The 22,181-nt window shown below is 56.6% G+C and overlaps 1 protein-coding gene across 2 annotated transcripts; it reads left to right on the top strand.

Annotated features, from left to right (window-relative positions):
* Nucleotides 1-101: 101 nt before the first annotated feature.
* TSPAN17 (tetraspanin 17) lies at nucleotides 102-9,159 on the top strand. Of its 2 annotated transcripts, none has more exons than XM_081091979.1 (8): nucleotides 102-347; nucleotides 3,587-3,637; nucleotides 3,727-3,873; nucleotides 4,906-5,076; nucleotides 6,850-6,975; nucleotides 7,722-7,769; nucleotides 8,361-8,477; nucleotides 8,573-9,159. In XM_081091979.1, exons 1-8 carry the CDS (start codon nucleotides 261-263, stop codon nucleotides 8,636-8,638), a joined length of 813 nt encoding a protein of 270 aa, XP_080948105.1. In that variant the 5' UTR covers nucleotides 102-260; the 3' UTR covers nucleotides 8,639-9,159. The 2 variants fall into 2 exon arrangements, with proteins under 2 accessions (XP_080948105.1, XP_080948104.1); XM_081091978.1 differs by having other exon boundaries at nucleotides 7,563-7,769.
* The last annotated feature ends 13,022 nt before the right edge of the window (nucleotides 9,160-22,181 follow it).

Here is a 22,181-nt window from a genome sequence, read left to right as displayed (position 1 = left end):
AATGGGGAGGGGCGGAGCCAGGCGGGGGCGGAGCCAGGCGGGGCTGCGGGTACCCAGCGCACTCGGAGCAGGGCGGTCCCGGCGCCGGGGGCGGTCCCTGCGGGGCGGGCGGGGCCGGCGGGGCCCGACGGGCGCTCGGTGTGGCCTTGGCCATGAAGTCGCAGCCGCCGGGCTAGGCCCCGGGCGGCTCCAGCCAGGGCTGCCCGCGGAGGGCTGGGCCCGGCCCCGGCTCCGGTTGGCGGGCCGGCGGGGCGCTCACCATGCCCGGCAAGCACCAGCACTTCCAGGAACCCGGGGTCGGCTGCTGCGGGAAATACTTCCTGTTTGGCTTCAACATTGTCTTCTGGGTGAGCGCGGGGTGGGTGTCGGGCCCTGCGCCGGGCCGGGGGGGTTGGGGGGGGTGGCGGGAGGAGGTTCCGTCTCCTACCGAGGGGAGACCACTCCCTGCCACAGGGCTGAGGACGCTCTCCCCACTCCTAGCTGCCGGCCCACCCCCGGGACCGGCGGAGGGAGCTGCGGGGAAGCCCAGATTGCAGGGGGTGGTCCCAGCCTCCGCCGCCGGGTGTGGGGACCCGGAGTCTTCAAGGCTTGACGGAGAAGGGGTAGGACACGCGTGGTCCGAGCGTCCCTTCCTCCTGCCCAGCTCACTTCGATACCCTGGGGTGTGGGGTGCACGCTGAGCCCCAGCCCTGGTTTAGGGAAGAGTCTGCCAAGAAGGGAAGGGCAGGGTCTCCTTTCCTGCCCCCTTGCTCCCCCTCCCAGCACCTGGCCAGGCACCTCGCCTTCAGCTCTGGCCAAGTGGGCTGGGTCAGAGCCTCCACCACAGCCCCTCGCTGGGAGGTTTTCCGGGGAAGGGCCAATAGTCAGAGTCCTGGGGAGGATCTCCCCATTGAGTGGCTGGGAGCTGGCCCTGGGGAGCAGGATTCTACATTCCACAGCGGACCAAACCGAGGCTCCAGGGTGGGGCTGTCGCTGCCCCGAGAAGGGAGCTGCTGGTGCCCCTCCCAGGGTGGCATCTGGGCCCCTGGGCCCTGCCAAGTCATCTTTGCCTCCTCCCTCCCCCATCTCATCTCCCCAAGGCCGCCTGCTGCCTCCGCAGCCTCTGCTTCTGCCGCCTTGGTCAAAATGCCAGGCCCATTCAGCTTTGTTCAGCAGGACTCAGTGGCACAGCCCTCTACCCACATGCTCCCGTGCCGTCACCCGCACGTGGGTGTCCTTTGACTCCAGCAGCGTCAGCTTCGGAGGGTGTGGGATGTGCAGACTTCCCTGGAGGCCTTCGGGTACAGGCCTAGCTGTGAGACTGTGGGCAAGTCACTTCTCTCTGAGCCTCTGCTTCCCTGCTGGGGAGGGGGCGATAATGAAGCCAGGGTTAGGCATGTCAAATGGATTATACTTACTGTATTCTTATTATCTTCTACATTTTACATATAAGGTAACAGGCACAGAGAGGTTAAGTCATTTAACCTAGAGACACACAGCCAGCAAGTGCAGAGCCAAAGTGACAGCCTAGTGGGCAGTGGGTGGAGGTGAGGTAGAGCTTTGAGCAGAGGGAGCCCTCAAATGCCAAGGGGGGACAGACAAGGGAGCCCCCGGCTTGTTCAGGGTCCTGGGGCTGGGGCAGAGTGTGAGTTTTATGTTGAGGGCAGTGTGGAGCTGTGAGGGCTTCAGTGCTGGTGATGGGTTTGTTCGAGGCAGATCTGTCTGGCTGCCTTGAGGAGGGTGAGTGAGGGACAGGAGTTGGAGGTGGGGAGACTAGGGAGGAGGGCTGGGGTAAAGTTGGGGTGGCGGTGAGGGGAGGGGGGGGACAACTCCAGGGGAAGTTATAGGCTGGATGACAGGACCAGCTCACTTGGGGGAGGGGGAAAGGGAAGGTCAGGTTTGGGTCATGGTGGCCTAAGGGAGGTGCCTATGAAACAGGTCCAGAGGTTTTTTGTTTTGTTTTAATGGAAAGCAAATCCCGGTGTGACCCTGCTCATCCTCCTCCAGTGGTTTCTCACTAGAAAACAGTCCAGATTCCTTCCCATGGCCTTTAGCCCCTCTGGAGTCTGGCCCTGCTTCCTTCAGCTTGTCCCTTGTACAACCCAAACTGACCTAACCCCAGGTCCTTTGCCAGTCCCTCCCCCTGGGGTTCTTTTCTCCTCTCTGTACCTTTTATCATTTAAACCTCAGCTAAAATGTCACCCCTTTCCCTAACTAAAGCTCGCCCCCCGCCCCCCAATCACTTCCCACCGCGTCGTCCTGTTTGATTTTCCTTAAAGGGTCTGCTAAACAGAAATTACCTTGTTCACTCACTGTGGGTTTCCCCACTGGAGTCTAAACTCCATGAGGGCTGAGAGCTATCTGTCCTATTCGATGAGGTGGTCCCAGCACTGGAACAGAACCTGGGACATGAACGTGTTTACAGTAGTGTCTGGAGCTAGGGAGAGGCTTGGCTCACAATCCCAGAGATGGTAGTGTCATGAAGGGGTGGGAAATGAGCATGAAGAGGAAGAAGGCAGAAGGCTAAGGTTGGAACTGGTGGGGGGTGGGAATGGCCTTGTGCAGCGGGTGGGTGAAGCAGAGGTGCTGGGAGGGAGGTTGAGAAGGGGCAGGTGGAAGACTAGTATGGACTTAACACCGAGGGGTTCAGGAAGGAGAAAGCAGTGGTGGTAGCCTGTCTACAGGCTGTGGGTGGGTCAAGTGGGATGAGGCAGGAGAAGTGAGGTTTGGTTTCACATCCCAGATCCAGTGTGGGGGAGGGAAGGAAAGACATTTCTAAAGAAAGTACAGCAGCGGGAGGAGCCTGGGTCAGAGAGGGGAAGGCATTGAAGGTGGAGTTGACCAGCTAGGGAAGGAGCCTGAGGGAAAGCAGGAGTGGGGGTGTTGGTGGGGGTTGGTGGGGGGGCTCATGACTCTGGGCTTGGGCTGGAGGTGATGGATGGTCAGGGTCTGCTCAGGGTCAGGCAGCGGCCCTGACATCCCGGTCTCTTCCCAGCAAGGAATTGAGGCAGGATGGCTGGTGGCGTTTAGGCCCAGGCAGATCTGTGGCCACCTGTTTTCCAGGATACAGCCACTGGCCCGGGCTGGGGCCCCTCAGCTGGGTCCTGCTCTGCATCAGGATTCCTGGTCATGCAGGGGCTTTGGTTTTGAGCTCTGAGAATAGAACTGGGCAGGAAATGGCCTCTGGCAGACAGAGGTTGCAATGGTGCGATGGTGGTGGGCTGCTGGTCACAGAGTTGCACGGCAGCCAGAGGGCTGGACTTGGGCGGGGCAGCGGCCAAGAGCCCTGAAGCCCAGCATGGGCTGGGGCAGGAGCAGAGGCTTGGACGCTGCTGCTGATTGCCCCCTGTTCCGGTTCTGAGTTCCAGGAAGGGGCCCTGCTGTCCTTTCTAAGGCTAGGCGTGTTTAATCTTCCAGGCTGTGTGCTGGGGGGAGAAACACTAAGATGTGTTCTTGGGAAGATGTGAAGGATCCTGGATCCCATTTGCAGCCCTTTGCCCTCTTCCTTTCTCACCCCTTGGAGACCCTGAGTGCTGGGGGAAGAGGCTCTGTTGGGGGAGCAGGATGCTGGTGCCCAGCTCTCAGCTTTTTGCTTCTGCTCTTGCAGGTGCTGGGAGCCCTGTTCCTGGCCATCGGCCTCTGGGCCTGGGGTGAGAAGGTGAGGAGGTGGGGTAGGGCGTGGGGCTGCTGCAGGTCAAAATGATGGGAGGATCAGCACCCCAACTTGTCTCTGCTCCCCCGACACAGGGCGTTCTCTCCAACATCTCGGCGCTGACAGATCTGGGAGGCCTTGACCCCGTGTGGCTGTTTGTAGTGGTTGGAGGCATCATGTCGGTGCTGGGTTTCGCTGGCTGCATTGGGGCCCTCCGGGAGAACACCTTCCTGCTCAAGTTTGTGAGTGCCCCCCGCTAGACCCACTGGGGACCCCAACTTTCTCCCACCCACTTCTTACATATATTTTTGTGCTTAAGAATGGGTAGTTTTATTACGTTACAACAATAAATATAAGATTCGTATTATCTATCCATATATAGGGTCCTTTCTGTTGAAAATGACTGAAATCGGGTGGCCCGAGCATAAAAGGGTATTTATTGGTTCACTAAGAGAAGCCTAGGGGTGTGCTGGCTGCTGGCACGTTGGGGTCCAGGGACCACCACAGTGTCACTTGGCCTGGCCTCTGTTTCTTGGCTCTGTCCCTCTCGGTTAGCTCCATTCCCCATGGAGTTGAAGGATGCCCAGGATTTGTGGGTACCGGCCTCACGCTGCCCGCGCTGTCCTCCGAGAAACTCCTACTGGCAGTGGTTCTCAACCTTCTGGCCCTTTAAATACAGTTCCTCATGTTGTGACCCAACTATAAAATTATTTTCGTTGCTACTTTATAACTGTAATGTTGCTACTGTTATGAACCGTAATGTAAATATCTGATATGCAGGATGGTCTTAGGCGACCCCTGTGAAAGGGTCTCTCGACCGCCAAAGGGGTCGCGGCCCACAGGTTGAGAACCGTTGTTGGAGGCTGAGGCTCTTCTCAAGCATTCTGTCAAGTCCTTTAATTGCATCTCCGTGATTCTGATTGGCTGTGCCTGGACCAATCCCTGTGGCCTCGGGGAGGTAGCGCTCTGATTGGTGAGCTGTTGGCACATGCGCAGTCCTCTAGCTGGGAATGGGGAAAAGTGATGGCTGCAGCCCAGCCACAGAAACTGAAGGCTTGTGGGAAGGGTGGTTCCTCAAAAACAAAACAAAACAAAACGAAACAGGTGATTACCGGAGGAAGCGGAATGGATGGGTCGGTAAGGCCAGCACTGCCTTCACATCATAAAGCAACACGAACAGGATGGAAGGTGGGGACTCTGGGCTGTGTTGGATCCCGTGGCACCCACCAGGCCCTGCGTCGCCGACCCCGCCATCTGTATGTGCCCACCCCCAGTTCTCAGTGTTCCTTGGCCTCATCTTCTTCCTGGAGCTCGCGACAGGGATCCTGGTCTTCGTCTTCAAGGACTGGATACGAGACCAGCTCAACCTCTTCATCAACAACAACGTCAAGGCCTATCGGGACGACATTGACCTCCAGAACCTCATTGACTTTGCTCAGGAATACGTGAGTCCAGCGTCCAGCACGGGCCCGCCTGCAGGCCCACCTGCAGGAGGCACCTGCTGGGCAGATGAGTGGGAGCAAGTTCCCTGTGTGCAGGGACCACCCCCGCGCCCTGTGCATCCCCCTGTGCCTGGTCCTGCAGGGAAACAGGGTTGGAGAATAGAGGCCAGAGGCTCCAAACTGGCAGCTCCTAGGCTAGGCTTACACCACGGTTACAGTAGGAATAAAAACATAGATTCCCCTTCTAGGAAACCCTGGGCCCCGCAGTATTGGCTGGGGCTGCATTGTTGCTCCCCTTGGCTGGTACAGGGGCTCTATTTGCCACTATCCCTGACACTCTGTATTTTATTATGCCTGTCGGTCCTCTTCTCTCATTTGTATTACTTATTTGGCCTCTGACCATATTAGAGTTTGAGACTCTGTACAGAAGCCCTGCCCTCAAGCTTGTACACCTACCCCTGTGAAGACATAGTGAGTGAACAGTTCACGAAATCCTAGACACCTCACACCTACGAGTTCTCGCCCGCTCACAGTGATACCCAGCCACACCCACTTACACAGTCATCCTCGTTTGGTGCTGTCCACATAGTCTGCTCTGGGATGCAGAGATGAACCGGAGCTGGTGTCTGCTTTGAGGTGCTCTCAACCCAGGGCTAGGCAGACAGGCAGCCAGGCGGTTAGGGTGTGGTTTGTTCATTCAGCATGGAATTATCATGTGCCAGGCCCTGGTCTGGTGCTGGGGATTCTGGGGTGAAAAAAGTGGGGATCTGTCCTTGTGGGGATGGCAATCTGGGTGGAGAGATGGAGGATGAATAAGCAAAGCAAACAAACAAGTGTGTGTGTGTGTGTGTGTGTGTGTGTGTGTGTGTAATTATAAATTGTGGTGAGGGTTGAGATGGGGAAGGGTGGAGGGGAAGGCCTCTGGGGGTGACCTTGGAGGAAGAGAGGGCCTAGGGATGTGAGGAGAGGGGGAGTGTTCCCCAGCAGGAGCAGCAGGTGCTCGGCAGAAGGAGAGGGGCGGGCGGAGGCCAGGCTGTGCCCACACTTGCCATTGACTCACCTAGGGAGGCAGCCCACGATGTTCTGGGCAGGGCAGAAGGGGCTCTGGTGCTGGCGACAGCATTTATGAAGTGCAACAGGAGGGTTAGGAGTGGCAGGGTTGCCCTCCTGCCCTTGTAGAGAGGAAGATCTCTGGGCGAGTATGGGGAGACTGGCATAGATGTATTTAGTGGAGCCTCTCCCCACAGGGCTTGGCCCAGCACCCATTCTCGGGGTGTCCTGCAGGAAGTCTCAGTTCTTGGGCCAATATCCTTGTCCCATCCCTTCCTGTTTTTTTTTTTCTTTTTCTAAATCCTTACTCACCTGAGGACATGCTGACAGAGAGAGAGAGAGAGAGAGAGAGAGAGAGAGAGAGAGAGAGGAAGAGAAACATCTGTTGGTTGCTTTCCATATGTGCCTTGACTGGGGATTGAACCGGCAACCTTTCGATGCAAAGGAAGACACTCAACCAATGGAGCTACTTGGCCGTGCTCTCTTCCTTTTTCAGCCTCTCTTGGGTTAGGAGGACAGGCTCCCACCATTTCCTGCTCCCACCACCGTGAGCAGGAGCCTAGCGCTGCTCTGATGACCCTGGGCCCTGGCCTGTCTGCTGGGAGGGCGTGGGAAGGTGCCTCTACACTCCTTCCCAGCCTCGCCCTGTCTCTCTACAGTCTTGGTCTGCCCCCAGACAGGGTGGATCTGGCTTACCTGGGTCTTTCCCCTTCCGCCCCCCTCTAGTGGTCTTGCTGCGGAGCCCGAGGGCCCAACGACTGGAACCTCAATATCTATTTCAACTGCACTGACTTGAACCCGAGCCGGGAGCGCTGCGGGGTGCCCTTCTCCTGCTGTGTTAGGGACCCTGCGGTGAGTGGGCCCTGATGAGGGGCGGGGCGGCGGGCATTGCTGAGTGCAGGCCCAGCCTGGGAAAAACCCACACAGGGCTAGCTCGGCCCCACCCTGGGGGCTGTGGCTGCAGGGAGGAGGTCATTTTATATGGGCCACCCCTACCAGGCTGGGGACTTTGTGTCCGTGGGCATCACCGAGCCCTGCTGGAGTGGGGGCTGCGCCTCTTCAGCAAAACCTGCCTCTGATCATAGTGAGATGGCAGTTGCAGGCCCCTGGGCATGGCCTGCCCCACCGAGCTCCAGGCACCCTGTGCTTCCAGCTGAATGCAGCCCAGGTTGTCTGGGGACCGGGGCTGGGTCACTCCCTCAGTCATGGGTGTGACAGGGCCCCCCAGGCTGCAGCCAGCCACCATACCCCTGGGCCACCATACTGGGGTGGCAGGGATGGGGGTTCTGATCCCTTTAAGGCTATCTTCAGAGCAGAAACTTCTCACAGGGACATCTCCGTAGTCACAGTTCACCTGGGGCACTGAGGGCCGGGGTTCTTCCCATTCTTGTAAAACACGAGCAGGCAGGGTTCCTAAGCAGGAGAGCCCAACCTGGCAGGTGCAGCTGTGCGTCCTGTGCGTCACGGGCCTCAGCGAGCCTCTGGAGGCGGCCGAATCCACGTCCATCTGCTCCCCCTGGAAGCAAGAACCGTTGCAGTGCTGGGTGCCATGGGCCTGGCGGCCCCTCACAGGTGGCTCATTGGCTCTTTCTCCTCAGGAAGATGTTCTCAACACCCAGTGTGGCTACGATATCCGGCTCAAACTGGTGAGACGGGCTGGGACCGGGCTGGGACACGGGGATGGGAAGGGACACCCGTAAGCTCCTCTGAAGGGCCTCAGGGATCTGTGGGGAGGGGCACTGAGTCCTAAGAACCATCCAGGCCTTGGTGCCGCCAAACATGGGAGCAGTAGACCTGCGGGCACGGGCACGGGCACGGGCATGGGCGCATTTGCTCATTCCAATCTCAGTGCCCGCTGGTGCCGAGTTTTGCCCTGGACACGGGACGCATGCTCCTGAGACAGATGGAGTCCAGCTCTCACGGAGCTCCCACTGCAGGGGGGGAGAGACAGGAAGCTCACTGATGCAGAAATGTGAATAGTAATGTGACAATTTCAGCTAAGAGCTTGGAAGAAAATAAAACAAGGTGATGGGAGTGGGGCTGGGCAGTCAGAACATGCCTCTCAGAAGAGTGGGTGTCTGTGCTGAGACCTGATGATGGGAAGGAGCCAGCCACGCCAAGGCCTGTGGCAGAGCTCCAGGGGGCAGGCACGGAGGCCTGAGGCCCTGGGCGGGGGGTGGGGGGGAGTGGGATGAGGCATGGGGGCGCGGACTGAGCCCACACCTGTGTGCCCCCAGGAGCTGGAGCAGCAGGGCTCCATCCACACGAAAGGCTGTGTGGGCCAGTTTGAGAAGTGGCTGCAGGACAACCTGATCATCGTGGCCGGGGTCTTCGTGGGCATCGCCCTCCTGCAGGTACTCTGGAGGCTTCTCATCCTGCCCCCACTCCTTTACCCTGGGCCCCCCGCCCTGCTGACGGCCTGTCCCTCACCCACTCTCCCTCTGAACAGATCTTTGGCATCTGCCTGGCCCAGAACCTCGTGAGTGACATCAAGGCAGTGAAGGCCAACTGGTGAGGCTGCCACGTTGGCCACGCCACCCGCCTGGCCTACCCAGGGACCTGCCACTGCGCCGTGATGGGCACAGCTGCAGGGGCATTTCTGCTTGGACCTGAGCCCCATGTGGGGCTCGTGTGTGGGCGTGCTGTGTGCCCACAGAGAAGCCGCATGACTCTGCCCGTTCTGGACTTGTGTGCATGGAGGGTGTGTGTGCCAGTGTGGGTGTGCACAGGGAGCCGCTGCCTCTGTGTTGTTGCGTGGCAGGCTCCCTGGGGACGAGGAAGGGCGCAGGCTGGGACACTCCTCTCTGCATGGTGGTGTGGGGCGGGCGCTGGGGCCTGCTGTTGCCTGGGATACGGCCCCACGCAGCTCCAGAGCTCTCTATTGGCTGTGACCTTGACCCTTCCGGGATCCCACTTGAGCCTCAAGGTCTCAGACTCTAAAGTGAGTCCAAGAATTTTCTCTCCCTTGCTTGCCTCTCAGGATCAAACATGATGACAGCTGCAAACTACTTAAATAAACAAAATCTTGAAAACCACTGGCTTACGCCCACCATCTGGTTCTGTCAGCTGCAGAGCCCTGGCCCGGACCCACCCTGCCCTGTTTTCTCCGACGTGGGTCATGCATACACTTGAGCTGAACTTTAAAACTTGGTATAGTTCACATAAAAGTGTATTTCACAGACCCCCGGCTTCTCAGGAAGAAGGCCGTCTGGCTGCAGCAGCTCTTTAGTGGCAACGTCTCTTAGGGCAACACTCCCCATTCTCTGAGGCCCTGCCTGGCCCATTCTGCTCACTGGGCTCTGCCCTGCGGACCCTGTAGGCTGGGAGTTGCCTTCCCACCTCTGTAGGGGTATCCCTGCCAGCACTGCTGTGGCCAAGCCTGGAGGGAAGCACAGGGATATGATGAATGGAGGCTGGACTCTGCCTTGAAGAGGCCAGGGAAGTGGGGGCTGACCCTGCCGGGGACTGAAATGGGTGCCAGTGGGCCCAGGAAGGTTGTTGAGGGGTGGATGGAGGTCAGGAAGGTTTGGGGAAGGAAGTCGCTGGAAGCCCAGAGCTGGGGGTGGGGAGCCTAGTTGGGGGACTTCTGGGCACACTATCTGGAATGAAGTTCAAAATCTTCCTGGTGGCCTGTAGAGCTGCCTTATGGCCACCAGAGGGCGCCCCAGCACAGCATTCTCTGCATCTGGCTTTTCTCTGGCAACCTCACCAAGTACAGCCAAGTGCCTGGTGAGTCCTCCAGGCTTATTGGTGCTCCGGGGGTTCAGGGAACTGGGAAACTTCAAAAGGAGCGAACTGGGGAAGCCTGGCTGTTTTCAGCTCTGCCCTTATCAGCCCCATGAAGGGGGTGGGTGTGGAGTGACTGCCATACCCCTCCCTGAGCTGCCTGCTCTTTGTGGCTGGTTCCCAGATCTCACACTCAGCTGTCCCGAGGGCCAGGTAGGCAGGCGAATGGAGTTAGGCCTTTGAGTAGCGAGGCCTTTGCCGTGCTGCTCTGACTTTCCCATTGTTACTGACGACGGGACACAGAGAAACATGGCTTTGTGACAAGAGAAATACATACAGGGGTGGGCAAAAGTAGGTTTACAGTTGTGCGTGCGAAAGTTTATTTTTGTATTATTTATTAATTGTATTATTTTCCATAAGAACAACTGTAGACCTACTTCTGCCCACATCTGTATTTGTTCAGTCAAGGTGATGATGGCAACTGGCCTGAGAGACAATAGGGTGTGGTGGGGCCTATGGCAAAACATCCCCGTCTCAAGTTGGAGGCTGTCATGAAGTTGCAGCTAATTGCTATGAAGTGAGAAAGCAGGTCTAGTGTTAGTAATCTGGAGAAGCCAGAAGTCCAGATTTTTATGAAAAATATTTTGGGTTTTAAGTTCTTGGCAACTAATGAAAAAAAAAATTAACCTGTGAGCCAAACAGCAGGTGTGGGGCCAGCTTTGGCCCCTGTGCCCTGCCATTCAGGGGTGCTGGGAGTCGCTGCCAAGTGAGCAGGGGTGGGCATGCACCCGGCATCTCGTCCTGGGTCCCTGACAGGTGCCGGTTGCCGGTGGTTGATAGACGCTGCAATAAATTCACTCACAGTCTTGTGCGTCTGTCTTGTGTCTTTAATTTCAAATGCTTTCACTTTCAATCCCCTCCCAAACCTCACCACCCCTGCGTGAGGTGGAGATGCTCTTCCTGATGAAGCCAGCGCAGAGAGGGGAGGGAGCTGCCAGCACAGCTGGAGGAGGCACTCAACGCTGACCCTTGTCACTGGCGTTTTCCCCGTCGCGTCCTGCCTGCCTGACATCGCAGGAGGAAGCCTGCACACTCAGTGCCCAGGAGTCATGCGCAGTGGGTGTCGTTCCCCAAGCATGATCGAACCTCCACTAAGTGCTGGGGATGTAGGGGGGAGAAGACCAGGGTCCTGGCCCTTGCGCTGCGTCCTTGTCGGGGAGACACAGAAACAAGTAGGCAAGGGAGCATTCGTGTTAATAACATATGCGTGGCCCTCGCTGGCTTGGCTCAGTGGATAGAGCGTCAGCTTGCAGACTAAAGGGTCCCAGTTCAACTCTGTCAAGGGCACATGCCCCAGATGCGGGCTCGATCCCCAGTAAGGGGCTTGCAGGAGGCAGCCAACCAATGATTCTCTCTCCTCATTGATGTTTCTATCTCTCCCTTCCTCTCTGAAATCAATAAAAATATATTTAAAAAATAATATATGCATGAAAAAGTAAGAGGGATGGGCTAGATGGTGACAGCTGGGGTGTCTGGGGAAGGGGCCCCTTTGAAGGGGTGGCTGGAGGAGAGGGTGCCATCTCTGGGAAGCGCCAGAAGAACAGTGTTCCAGGTGTCAGTAGCAGCTGCCCTAGAGGCCCTGAAGCCGGAGTGGGCTCAGCACGAGGAAGCCTGGGTGCTGGAGAGGTGGGAGTGGGTGAGGGGCAGAGGGCACAGACAGGGAGATGGTGGAAACAGGTTCCATTTGGAAATAGGACTGGTGAAATGGGTCAAGACTGGTAGGAGTGAGCATGACCCTGGCTGGGGACCCAGAGTTTTCCAAAGCTCAGTCCTGCCACAGGACACCCACCCACTCATCCACTCATTCACTCAACCACCCACCCACTCAGGTGGGCTCCAGCTGGAGGCCGAGGTCGCTGAGGCAGGTCGCACTGGCCCTTGCCTTCCCTGGCTCACCATCTCTTGGCAGAGGCAGACGAGCAGCTGCTCGTGGTGCAATGTGTACGTGGTGAGGAGCACGTGATCTCTGCTAGGTGGCGGATCACGCTGGTTAGAGACAAATTCCTGCCCCCACAGTAGAACTTAGAGCAGGTCTTTCCCTCGCACTGAGGAGTGCTAACTCAGGCGGGACCCTTCCAGATGCGCAGAAAACAAGGGAGCGCGGAGGCTGCCCCCGCCCATCCCGCTAAGCAGGTCCCTGGGCCATGCGGACCAAGGTGACCGTCCCACCCTCCGTGAGGGCGGGGTGCACACCGGAGGTGACAGGTGGCCGTCGTCTGGCAGCCTGGGGGGGCCCCAGGAGCCCGGGTCTGCCTAGCCTGACCAGAGGAGGGGCTTCCAGCTGGGCGGGAAGGCATCTGTGACCCTGGCTGCCTCAGAGGGAGGGCCAGAGGGGAACCAGAAGGAACAGAGAGAGCTCGGGCTGGCCAGCCTTGGATCTGCTGATGGCCTAGGGAGGTCAGGTCAAGGCCCCCTCCCAGAGGAAAGCCAGCGAGGCTAAGGCAGCGCATGCCTTAGGGGAGCCACTCCCAGTGACCGCCAGAGGGCACAAAAGCTCAGCCCACGCAGCTGCGGGATCCCAGGGCAGGCACGGGCTGCGAGTGCAGAGTTCATTGAGGGGAGCCTCTGTGACTAAGGCCATACCACCTTTTCAGTGACCTGGTGGTCCATCCTATTGCCAAATCCAGGCCTTGCCACCCTCTGCATTGTCCACTACAGGGACAAACAACACAGCCCCCACTTTCCCCGCCTCTCCCAGGGCTCAGGGAGACATGAGCCCACCTTCGGGCCCTCGTAGGTGGGGGTGTCTGCCAGGCTGAGTGGGGCTCACTTTCCCTAGGAGGCTGAAGCAACATGCTCCACCACCCGCCCTTCCATTCACTCCTTCAGCCAGACTTACTGAGCACCTACTGTGTGCCAGACACTGCTGTCGGCACTTGGGATCCATAAGAGAATGGAAGAAGACCCACCGCATGGTGCTCACAGCCGGACTGGGGTCAGCGGCCTTTGTCTGCAAAGGACACAGAGTAAATATTTTAGGCTTTTGGGCCACTCAGCTCTGCCTTTACAGCAGAAAGCCACTCTCAAGACAAATGGGCGTGGCAATGTTCCAATAAAATTCTCTGGACACTAAAGTTAGAATGCAATGGAATTTTCACGTGTCACAAAATATTACACCTCTTGATTTTCAATGGTTAAAAACACAAAACCGCCCTGACCAGTTTGGCTCAGTGGATAGAGTGTTGGCCTGCGGACTGAAGGGTCCCAGGTTCGATTCCGGCAAGGGCATGTACCTTGGTTTTAGGCCCATCCGCAGTAGGGAGTGTGCAGGAGGCAGCTGATCGGTGTCTCTCTCTCATCGATCTTTTTAGCTCTCTATCCCTCTCCCTTCCTCTCTGAAATCAATAAAAAAATATACATATATATAAACAAACAAACAAAAACCCCACAAAACTGCCCTGACCAGTGGTTCAATGGTTAGAGTGTTGGCCAGGGCACCTAAGGGTCACAGGTTTAATCCCTGGTCCTGGTCGGGGATCGTGCGAGAGGCAACCAACGGATGTGTCTCTCTGATGTTGATGTTTCCCTCTCTCCCACTCCCTTCCACTCTCTCTAAAAATCAATGGAAAAAGTATCCTTGGGGGAGGATTAACCACAACAACAGAAAACAAAATAAAAACAAAAAACAAAACCAAACACAAAACCATCCTTAGCCCTTGAGCTATATACAAACAGGCAGTGGCTGGACTCACCTCTCGGTCTGGGGTTGCCGGCCCCCAACCTAGGAAGGGAGACAACACCAGTGAATTTTTTTTTTTTTAGTTTAGTAAGCTTCTTCTAATGGCAAAGACCTGCAAATGCTTTTAGCTGGTGAACTTTATCACTTACAAGATTTTTTTTACTTTATTGATTAAGGTATTACCTATGTGTCCTTATCCCCCCATTGCCGCCCCCCGCCCCCAACACCAGTGAATCTTGTAAAGAGTCACTCACCCGGGAGAGTGTGAGTGCCATGGAGATAGCAGAGCCAGTATGGGCCGGCAGTGTGGGGGCGGGGCAGGCCTCGGTATCAAGTGGGGCCTTTTGAATTATTTTGGTAGCATGGGTAAATGGGAACCCAACCCAGATTAAAAATGGAAGAAACTCAGGTCCCCTTACCACCCCGGTCTGTTCCCCTCCTCTGCCCTCCCGGCTGTCATCATAGCTTTTGGACCTTTCCCATTTTTGTATGCATATCATGTATCCACAGAAGGTGGACGCTCAGTGTCATTTTGTTTATTTATTTATTTATTTATAATATATTTTATTGATTTTTTACAGAGAGGAAGGGAGAGGGATAGAGAGTTAGAAACAGCGATGAGAGAGAAATATCCATCAGTTGCCTCCTGCACACTCCCCACTGGGGATGTGCCCACAACCAGGGTACATGCCCTTGACCAGAATCCAACCTGGGACCTTTCAGTCCGCAGGCCGATGCTCTATCCACTGAGCCAAACCAGTTAGGGCCTCAGTGTCGTTTTGTGTGTGTTCTGAGTGGCAGGCGACTCCCCATGTCACCGAGAGTTGCGTTTCTGCCCCCTCGTCACGTCTGTGCTGAAGCTGCTCACGAGGTGACTGTGGGTGTCTCTCTGCTTCTCGCCTCCCCTGCGGGTGGTGGACAGTCAAGTCGTTCCTGCTTTGGGGCTCTTTCCACCCCAGGCTCTGGTTAGAGGCCAATCCCAGCCCTCTCTCCTGGGGTTCCCGTGGAGCAGCCGTTGCTTTGCTGCGCAGAAGGAGGAGGGCTACAGGGGAGGCTGGCCTCAAGCTGGGGCTAATGGCAGAGGGGGCCCCAGCAGGTCCCTTCCTGGGTCCGGGGCCTCACTTTGCTCCTCAGCCCTGGCATCAGTTTGATACCCATGCCCACCAGAGGCCTGGAACTCAGCCCACCAGCGGCGTAAAATCCACCCAATTAGCCCCTTGACACTGCCAAGGCCGTTGCCACGGTGATGCCTCCTGGTCCCCTGTGCAGTCCCATAGGCAGATGGGACGTGAGCACCTGCATAGAGAGGGGCATCCGCTGTGGCCCGAGGGTCTAGCTCTTGATTGGAGGCTGCTTACATGCCCGGAGGCCTGGACGCACCTGAGCAGCTGGGTCCTGCTTGGGGATGTTCACGTCTGGGAAATAGCTCTCTAGGCCTGCCTCCTGCCCCGGCCACACCTTCTCCAGGCTGCCCCACATGCCCCACCCCATCTGTGGGAGTCTCCTGGGAACTGTGACTGGAGAGAGGGGTCCTGGCAGGGGGCCACATGGGATCCCATCCGGCTTCCCTGTCAGCCAACATTTGCCCGTACATCTGTGTGTCAGGCCGGGCTGGGCACTGGGAGTTTAGCAGCGGCTCTGACGGGGTTCTTGTCCTCAGGGGGCTCAGGGTCCGGTGGGAGACGCTGGCAGGTGAGTCATCAGCCTTTACAAGTGATGGATTTGTGTGAACAGGTGGTGCAGGCTTGTGGTTACAAACTGCAAACTGCGTGGAAGGTATGTACAAACCCCCCTCTCATCCCTCTCTCCCCAGGTGGTGCCGTCCTGCCGCCCCTCCCAGAGATGCCTGTGCGTTGCAAACAGCTCCTGGAGAATGGTGAGCCAGAGCCCAGTCCGCACTCCGCACAGCCTCCGCACGCTCTTCTGCCTGCATTTCTCACCGGCCAGCATTTCAGGGAGATAATTGCATATCAGTATGTAGAGATGCACCCAATTCTTTTCAACTAGAGCAAACCGGTAATAACAGCAAGAACTTACACTTACTATGTGCGGGGGGCTCCTCTAAGCACATTATTTGTACAAACTGGCCCACTCCCCCAAACAGCCGGGAGATGGGCGCTCTGTTGATCTCACTGGGCAGGCGAGGGGCCTGGGATGCGGCCTGTGTGGCGGGGCCCGATGGATGCTCGCGGCCCCTGGATGTGCAGGATGTTTGCGGTCGTGAACACCCTTGTACTTTTATCTTCGGAGGATAAATGCTTGGAGTGGATGGCCGGGCTAAAGGGCACGTGCATTTTAAATGTCCATAGCTATTACCAAATTGCTCTTTGAAGAGGTCAAGTCCACTTGCTGAGGTGCACCTGCCGCTCTGATAGAAGCAGATGCCCCTCCCCCTGTTTTCCTTTGCGTTGCTCCTATGAGAGAGGTTGGCATCTTTCCATACAGATCAGTGCCACTTGGTGTGATCAGAACCACGCAGATGGGGTGCACTAGGGCCGGGCGCCATACGCTGGGCGGTTTTCCTGTCCGGATGAGAGCAGAGTGAAGACATCAGACCCTTGGGGTGTGTGGGGTAGACCAGGGAGGGCATTCTTGGCAGTGGGGAGAGCAAAGGCTCAGAGGGGTGGGAGGCGGTGGGTGGGCGTCCAGGCCCCGAGATGCTCCTCTTCTCCAGTGCTACCCCTGCTCCCTGCGGCCCTGAGCCCATCAGGCTGTTTCCTCTGCTTCCAAGCACAGCTTGAGTTAAACCTGTGTTCCTGGTGGGGGTCTCTGCTCCCTAGGGGGCATCTTCCAGGGTCCTCGAAGGGGGCCTGCCCCTCAAGCCTTTAGAGAGGTAGCCCCCATCACACCTCTTCACCCCTCTGCCTCCCCTGCCCTCCCACCCATTCCTGCCACCAGCCAGGCAAGCGTACATCCTCATTAGCACGGTTCAGTGGCCAGCAGTGGTAATTGATCTCCCGTTCGCCCACTGTGGACAGCAGCTAATGGGGATGAATGTGGCGGGAGGTGCCGCCGCAAGGGATGCTCCCCCGGAGGCCTGCACGGGGCAGAGAGGTGGGCGGGAGGTGGTGATGGGCCTCACAGGCCGTGGTTCCGCTGGGGAGTCAGCAGCTGCCTCTGGCTGCCATTGGTTCCCACCCTGGGCCCCGGGGGCAGGACAGGTATGCAGGTGGGCAGAGGGGCTCTGGAATTCAGCTGCCCACTGGGGCAGTGGCAGGGGCCAGTCTAGGAGCTGTTCAAGGATGGTACCCCAGAAGTGTTGGGGCCCCCAGGTAAGTAAGGCAGGCAGTGTCCGCAATTAGTCATATGTGGGGGAGCAAGGCAAACATTCCAAAGCTGCATCAAGCAGCCACAGGGCTGGTCAGAAACAAGGATTCCGTCGTATAGTCAGTCAACAAATATTTAAGTGCCAGGCATTGGGTAGCTAGCTATAAGGTAACCAAGACAGTGAAGACCATCTTCCACGGCTGCAGAGCGCTAGGCAGTAACTAGGAAAATAAATGCTGAAGATAGTGATAAATGGCTAAATGCTCAGAATCAAATGAACAGGTTATGTGATAGGGGGCGCCTGAATGGAGGTGATGCTTCAGGAGGGGACCTGAGAGGCCTCTCTGAGGAGGCACCATGTGAGCTGAGACCTGCACAGCAAGAAAGAAAAGCATTTCAGGAAAAGGGAATAGGCAGTGCAAAGGCCCTGAGGTGGGAACGAGTTTGGGGCATTTGAGGAAAAACAAGGGGCCTGTGTGGCTGGATGGTGGCCCATAAGGAGGAGAGGAACTGAGAATTCAGTGGCAATAAAGCAAGAAGAGTCATGGTCTAGGCCCGTGGTTGGCAAACTGCGGCTCGCAAGCCACATATGGCTTTTTGGCCCCTTCCTAAGCCTTAGGAGTACCCTAATTAAGTTAATAACAATGTAACTACCTATGTAGTTTAAGTTTAAAAAATTTGGCTCTCAAAAGAAATTTCAATCGTTGTACTGTTGATATTTGGCTCTGTTGACTAATGAGTTTGCCGACCACTGGGCTAGGCCAGAAGCCAAGGTCAGCGGGGTCCTGGTGGACAGGACACCTTTCCAGAGGTGGTGTCGGCCATGTACAAAGACGGGGAGTAAGGTCCTGCCTGGATGAGCTGGGCTGGAGGACTCCGGAGAAGCCGGGGGGGGGGGGGGGGAAGACCCCGGGTCCCCGTGCCTGCAGGTTTGGGAGGGGGTGTGCCAGGGGTGTTTGAGCCAGCCTCCGCCCGACTGAGAGGAGACACAGAGGACTTGTGGGCCGTCCTGGGAGAAGGCATCCAGTCTCTGCTGCAGGCACGACACGGTGACGGACTTGAGACCCAGCTTGGCCGTCTTCCCAGCCGCTAACATCCATTAGTGAGTGTCGCCGGGTAAAGCTCCATACGGAGCCGGGCCGGATCAGCCTGTGGGCAAGGAGGCGCGCTCTGGAATGCTTACAGGGTTTTAAACGTAAAACCCACGTGTGTTTTTATGGACAATTTAAACAATTTTTGAGGGTAACCTCAGCGGTTCTCTTGATTTTTGCCGTAAGTGCGGACTTCGCTGTCAGATGCCCAAGTTATCATCCCTGCAGGGCTGAGGCGTGTCCTGGACACACTGGGGGTGGGTGTTTGCAAGCCAGGAGAGGGGGTCTCACATGAAAGAATCGCATCAGACTCACCCCTGTTCTCTGAGGGCGGGTTCATGCCCCCATGTCCTTGCTTGGTTTGTCCCCCAATGCACAATGCCACCCCCTCATTGATACTGGTCGGTTGTTTAAGAACCTACTTAAATGTTCCTTAATCCCCTCGCTGTCCCTGGTCCTCCTGGCCCCTCCTCCTAGGCTCCGGCATCCCCTCTTCTGTAGCTCAAAGTAGGATAATTTTTGGATTACAGATCTCAGTAAAATATGACCTTGAAAGAGCATTTGATAAATTTCAACAACTTATGATTTTTAAAAAAATCACAATTTCTGCCCTCGCCGGTTTGGCTCAGTAGATAGTGTCGGCCCGCGGACTGAAGGGCCGAGGGTTCGATTCGGTCAAGGGCTCAACCCCTGGCCCTGGTTGGGGTGTGTGGGAGGCAACCAGTAGATGTGTTTCTCTCACATCGATGTTTCTCTCTCTGTCTCTCCTCCTTCCTTTCATTTTCTCTAAAAAATCGATGGAAAAATATCCTCGGTGAGGATTAACACGACAAAAAAAAAAAATAATCACAATTTCTTAACAATGAGAAATAAAAGGGAATTTCTTTAACCTGAGAACGACATAGAACAAACATTGCACTGAATGTTGAAACAGTCGCAGAAATAGGACAAGGGTGCTGAGGGTCAGGGCTGCCATTCGCATCATATGTGCGCCCTGGCCAACGCGATAACACAAGACAGTGAACACGAAGTACATATAAAGGTTAGTAAAAAGAGACAGGGGCAGGGACCATCCCTTTATGTTTTCCCAATTGTGCGGATGCTTCACAAATGTTGATTCAATTGAAGAACAATTCAGTGTGTCCTCAAGTTCTTGAAGGGGGTGGGGAACAAAACAGATCCTCTAGAAGCCAAAGTCTGAGAAAGTCATTGCTCTCAAGAGAGTTCTGATCATGGTCCTGCCAGAAAGGTCGCAGCACAATATTTTCCTAAGACCAGAGCTGAGTGAGCGAGCTCGCGGGGTGCCAGGGAAAGGCTGTTTTCAAAATAATTGGTGCCCGTCTAGAAACAGGGGTAAGGTGTTTAGGTCAGTGGGATCTCAGGGGTGAGAAGAGCAGGTGGCAGGTGGATTCTGTACCAAGAGCAGAAAGTATCGGTGGGAGCCGCAGGAATAAGAGGCCTGGGCCCCAGGGACTCTTTCTACTCTTCCTCTTGGGACACCTGGAATCAGAATATCCCGCTGCTTTCATGGGGTTCTAAAATATATATATATGGTTCTAAAATATTGAGTCTGATTTCCACTTCCCATCTATTGCCTGTGAGGTTCGAGCTCTTGATGTGTCTATGACATGCCCAGGAAAAGTACTAGTAGCTCTGGCTCAAGCCAGCTGTCTCTGCCTGGCCCCCACCTCTCCCTCCAACTTCTGGAAATGGCACCTAGGAAATCTCCCCACCCCTGGTCCCTGTTCCTCAAGGGGAGTGGAAACAGGACCCAGGCCGGACCAGGCAGCACGTTCCATCCCTGGCCGTGGAGAATTGGGCAAAGGACGGCTGCTGCTGAGTCTTCGCTGAGGCAGAAAAGCTCCCTGTTCTGGGAGACCTTCCTGCCCACAGTCCCAGAGCGGAGGTGACACGAAGAAACAGGTCAGGAGGGGGTGACCAGCCTTAGCCTAGTGACCACACTTGAGCCCTTGATCTAGTCATGTCTGCTGCAGAGCTTCCCTGCTCTTTGCAAGGACATGAGCAAATACCCGCCCCCCCGCCCCCCCGTTTTGTCCAATCTTGTTCAAATTGGGTTCTGTTATCTACGACCGAAAGGGTTCTGACTGACACAGTGGGAACGGGTGTGTGTGGGCGGGAGAAGCTGAAGATCCGGTCATACATGCTGTCTCATGGGGCCGGGGCTGGGCAGCAAATAGCTCCCGAATGAAGCCCAGGGGGGCACTCTTGCCTCTTCCTTTGTCCTTGATGCCCTCCCACGGGGGCTGCCCAAGATCCCAAGAGGAAAGCCAGATGGTCAGGCATCACGCTACGTTGTTTTGTAAAGTCAAGTTCATTGAGGTATAATTTACAAACAATACACTGTACCCATTTTAAGCGTGTATTTCAATAACTCTTATAAGTTTATTGCCCTGCAGAGCCCTCACCGCAATCAGGATAGGGAACAGTTCCCTCACCCAGAAGGTGGCTTGGGGTCCTTCCTCCTCGACCCCTGCCCCCCACCCCCCATCTGCGATGCTTCCTGTCACTGCCAGTTAGATTTTTTCTCTGAGTCTCATATATAGTCATTCACAGCTTCCACGTTTGAGAAGTTACGTACTTGCTAAGTTTACTGTAACCCCAAATCAATACTCACGGTGCCGTAGTGGCCACTGGTGGACATGTGCGGAGTGGTGAGAAGTTTAGATGCCTGATGCGCACGCTTCCGGCGGAGGCCACGCTCCGCCTCTGGTCAGCTCTCACACGGACACGTGGCCCTCCTGCAGTCTAGTTCGTGCGTGCTTTTCACATTTTTGTGGAGTCTGTTTGTTTTGTTTTGTTGTGGTTTTGCTGCTTCGATTGGCCCTCAAGGGTGGTGTTGACGTGCTATCTAGTGTTTCTTAGAAGGAGAAGGCCGTGCTGAGCCTCATGGAGATAATACGAGTGTGAGATGGACTTCGTTCAGACACGACTTGCAGTGCTGCTGGCCGTGAGTTCAATGCTAACGAATCAACAGTCCGTATTAAGCAGCGTGTCTTTAAACAGAAGCACACACACAACACAGGGACGTGCTGACCAGCGGATGACCACGCTGGGGCCAGGGGCTCTCGGGAGCCCAGCCGCCTTCCCCAGGAGCCACGGCTCGCTGCTCGCGGCTGCAGTGTCTGCAGTGACTTTGCAGAGCAGCAGCCACCGCGAGAGCGAGAAGCACAGCGTGGAAGCCGCATAGGCAGCCCCTGAGGCCGGCCTGCCACGCAGCATCTGAGCGTCACCCACGTTGGTGGACGTATCACGTGTTCGTCCCGTTCACTGCTGAGCCGTGTCCCATCGTGTGGGCACACCCGTGCCTTTACTCACTCAAGTGGGTGGTGTCCAGTGTTTGGCGACTGTGAATAAGGCTGCTATGAACTTTCGTATACGACTCTTTATGTGGACATATGTTTCCATTTCCATCCCACGTATTTTCATATGAGCAAACATAAAGGTTAAGTCCTCACCATTGCCATGCGAAGCAGCGTTCTTTTCTATAAGGAGATGGGGCTCAGGGCTGTGGGGGCCTGCCCAGGGTCCCTGCCCAGGGTCCTGCGGCTCCCGCTCCTGCCCCGTGTGCTGCCTCTTCCCTGGCGGGTCCCAGCCAGGCCCGGCCCAGCGCTGGGTGGGAAGGGCCTGGGCGCTGTCACCGTCTCCACGGGCCTCGGGTTCCCCAGCTGCATGGTGTGCGGTTACAGTCCCCCGAAGGAGCCTGGGGTCTCCAAGCCTGTGACCCTAACCCCGCTGGAGGCCTGAGCAAGGGGACCAGGCCCAAGGGAGGCTGAGGGGGGCTGGAGCCAGGAGAGACCGAGTCAGGGCCTGATTGTCAGCCTGTGGGGCCTCCGCTGCCCGCGTCCACTCCCCGTGCTGGAGGTAACAGCTTTTTCTCTCCGGGCTCCCCTCTTCCATCAGCTGCAGCCTCCTGGGGACTGTCTACCAAGGCCTTATCCTGGTGAAAGGCGGGTCCCATGTCCACCTCTTGTCCCAGGGCTTTGAGCCCAAGGAGAGGGCGGCCTGACACTAGGCTGAGCAGTGGCCGGAGCCGGCTCTGAGTGGCTCCTGCCTGGACGCTCCGCCTGCTGCTAACGCAGGGAGCCGCCGACAACCTTCCGGTGCATCCGGGAGCCTCCTGCTGCTCACAACCAGTCACCCTGCACCGAGCTCACTGTCCCTGCACCGAGTTCACTGTCCCTGCACTGAGCTCACTGTCCCTGCACCGAGTTCAT

This window comes from Myotis nattereri, assembly GCF_964212035.1.
Source record: "Myotis nattereri genome assembly, chromosome: 5".
Taxonomy (NCBI): domain Eukaryota; kingdom Metazoa; phylum Chordata; class Mammalia; order Chiroptera; family Vespertilionidae; genus Myotis; species Myotis nattereri.
This window is presented reverse-complemented; position numbering and strand designations above follow the sequence as displayed.

What these genes read in the sequence shown, in the direction of transcription:
- TSPAN17 (XM_081091978.1), top strand. Translation starts at nt 261, where the DNA reads ATGCCCGGCAAGCACCAGCACTTCCAGGAACCCGGGGTCGGCTGCTGC. An exon ending in TCTGGGCCTGGGGTGAGAAG is followed by an intron (nt 3,638 to 3,726) that starts GTGAGGAGGTGG and finishes CCCCCGACACAG; the next exon opens with GGCGTTCTCTCCAACATCTC. An exon ending in ACGATATCCGGCTCAAACTG is followed by an intron (nt 7,770 to 8,360) that starts GTGAGACGGGCT and finishes GTGTGCCCCCAG; the next exon opens with GAGCTGGAGCAGCAGGGCTC.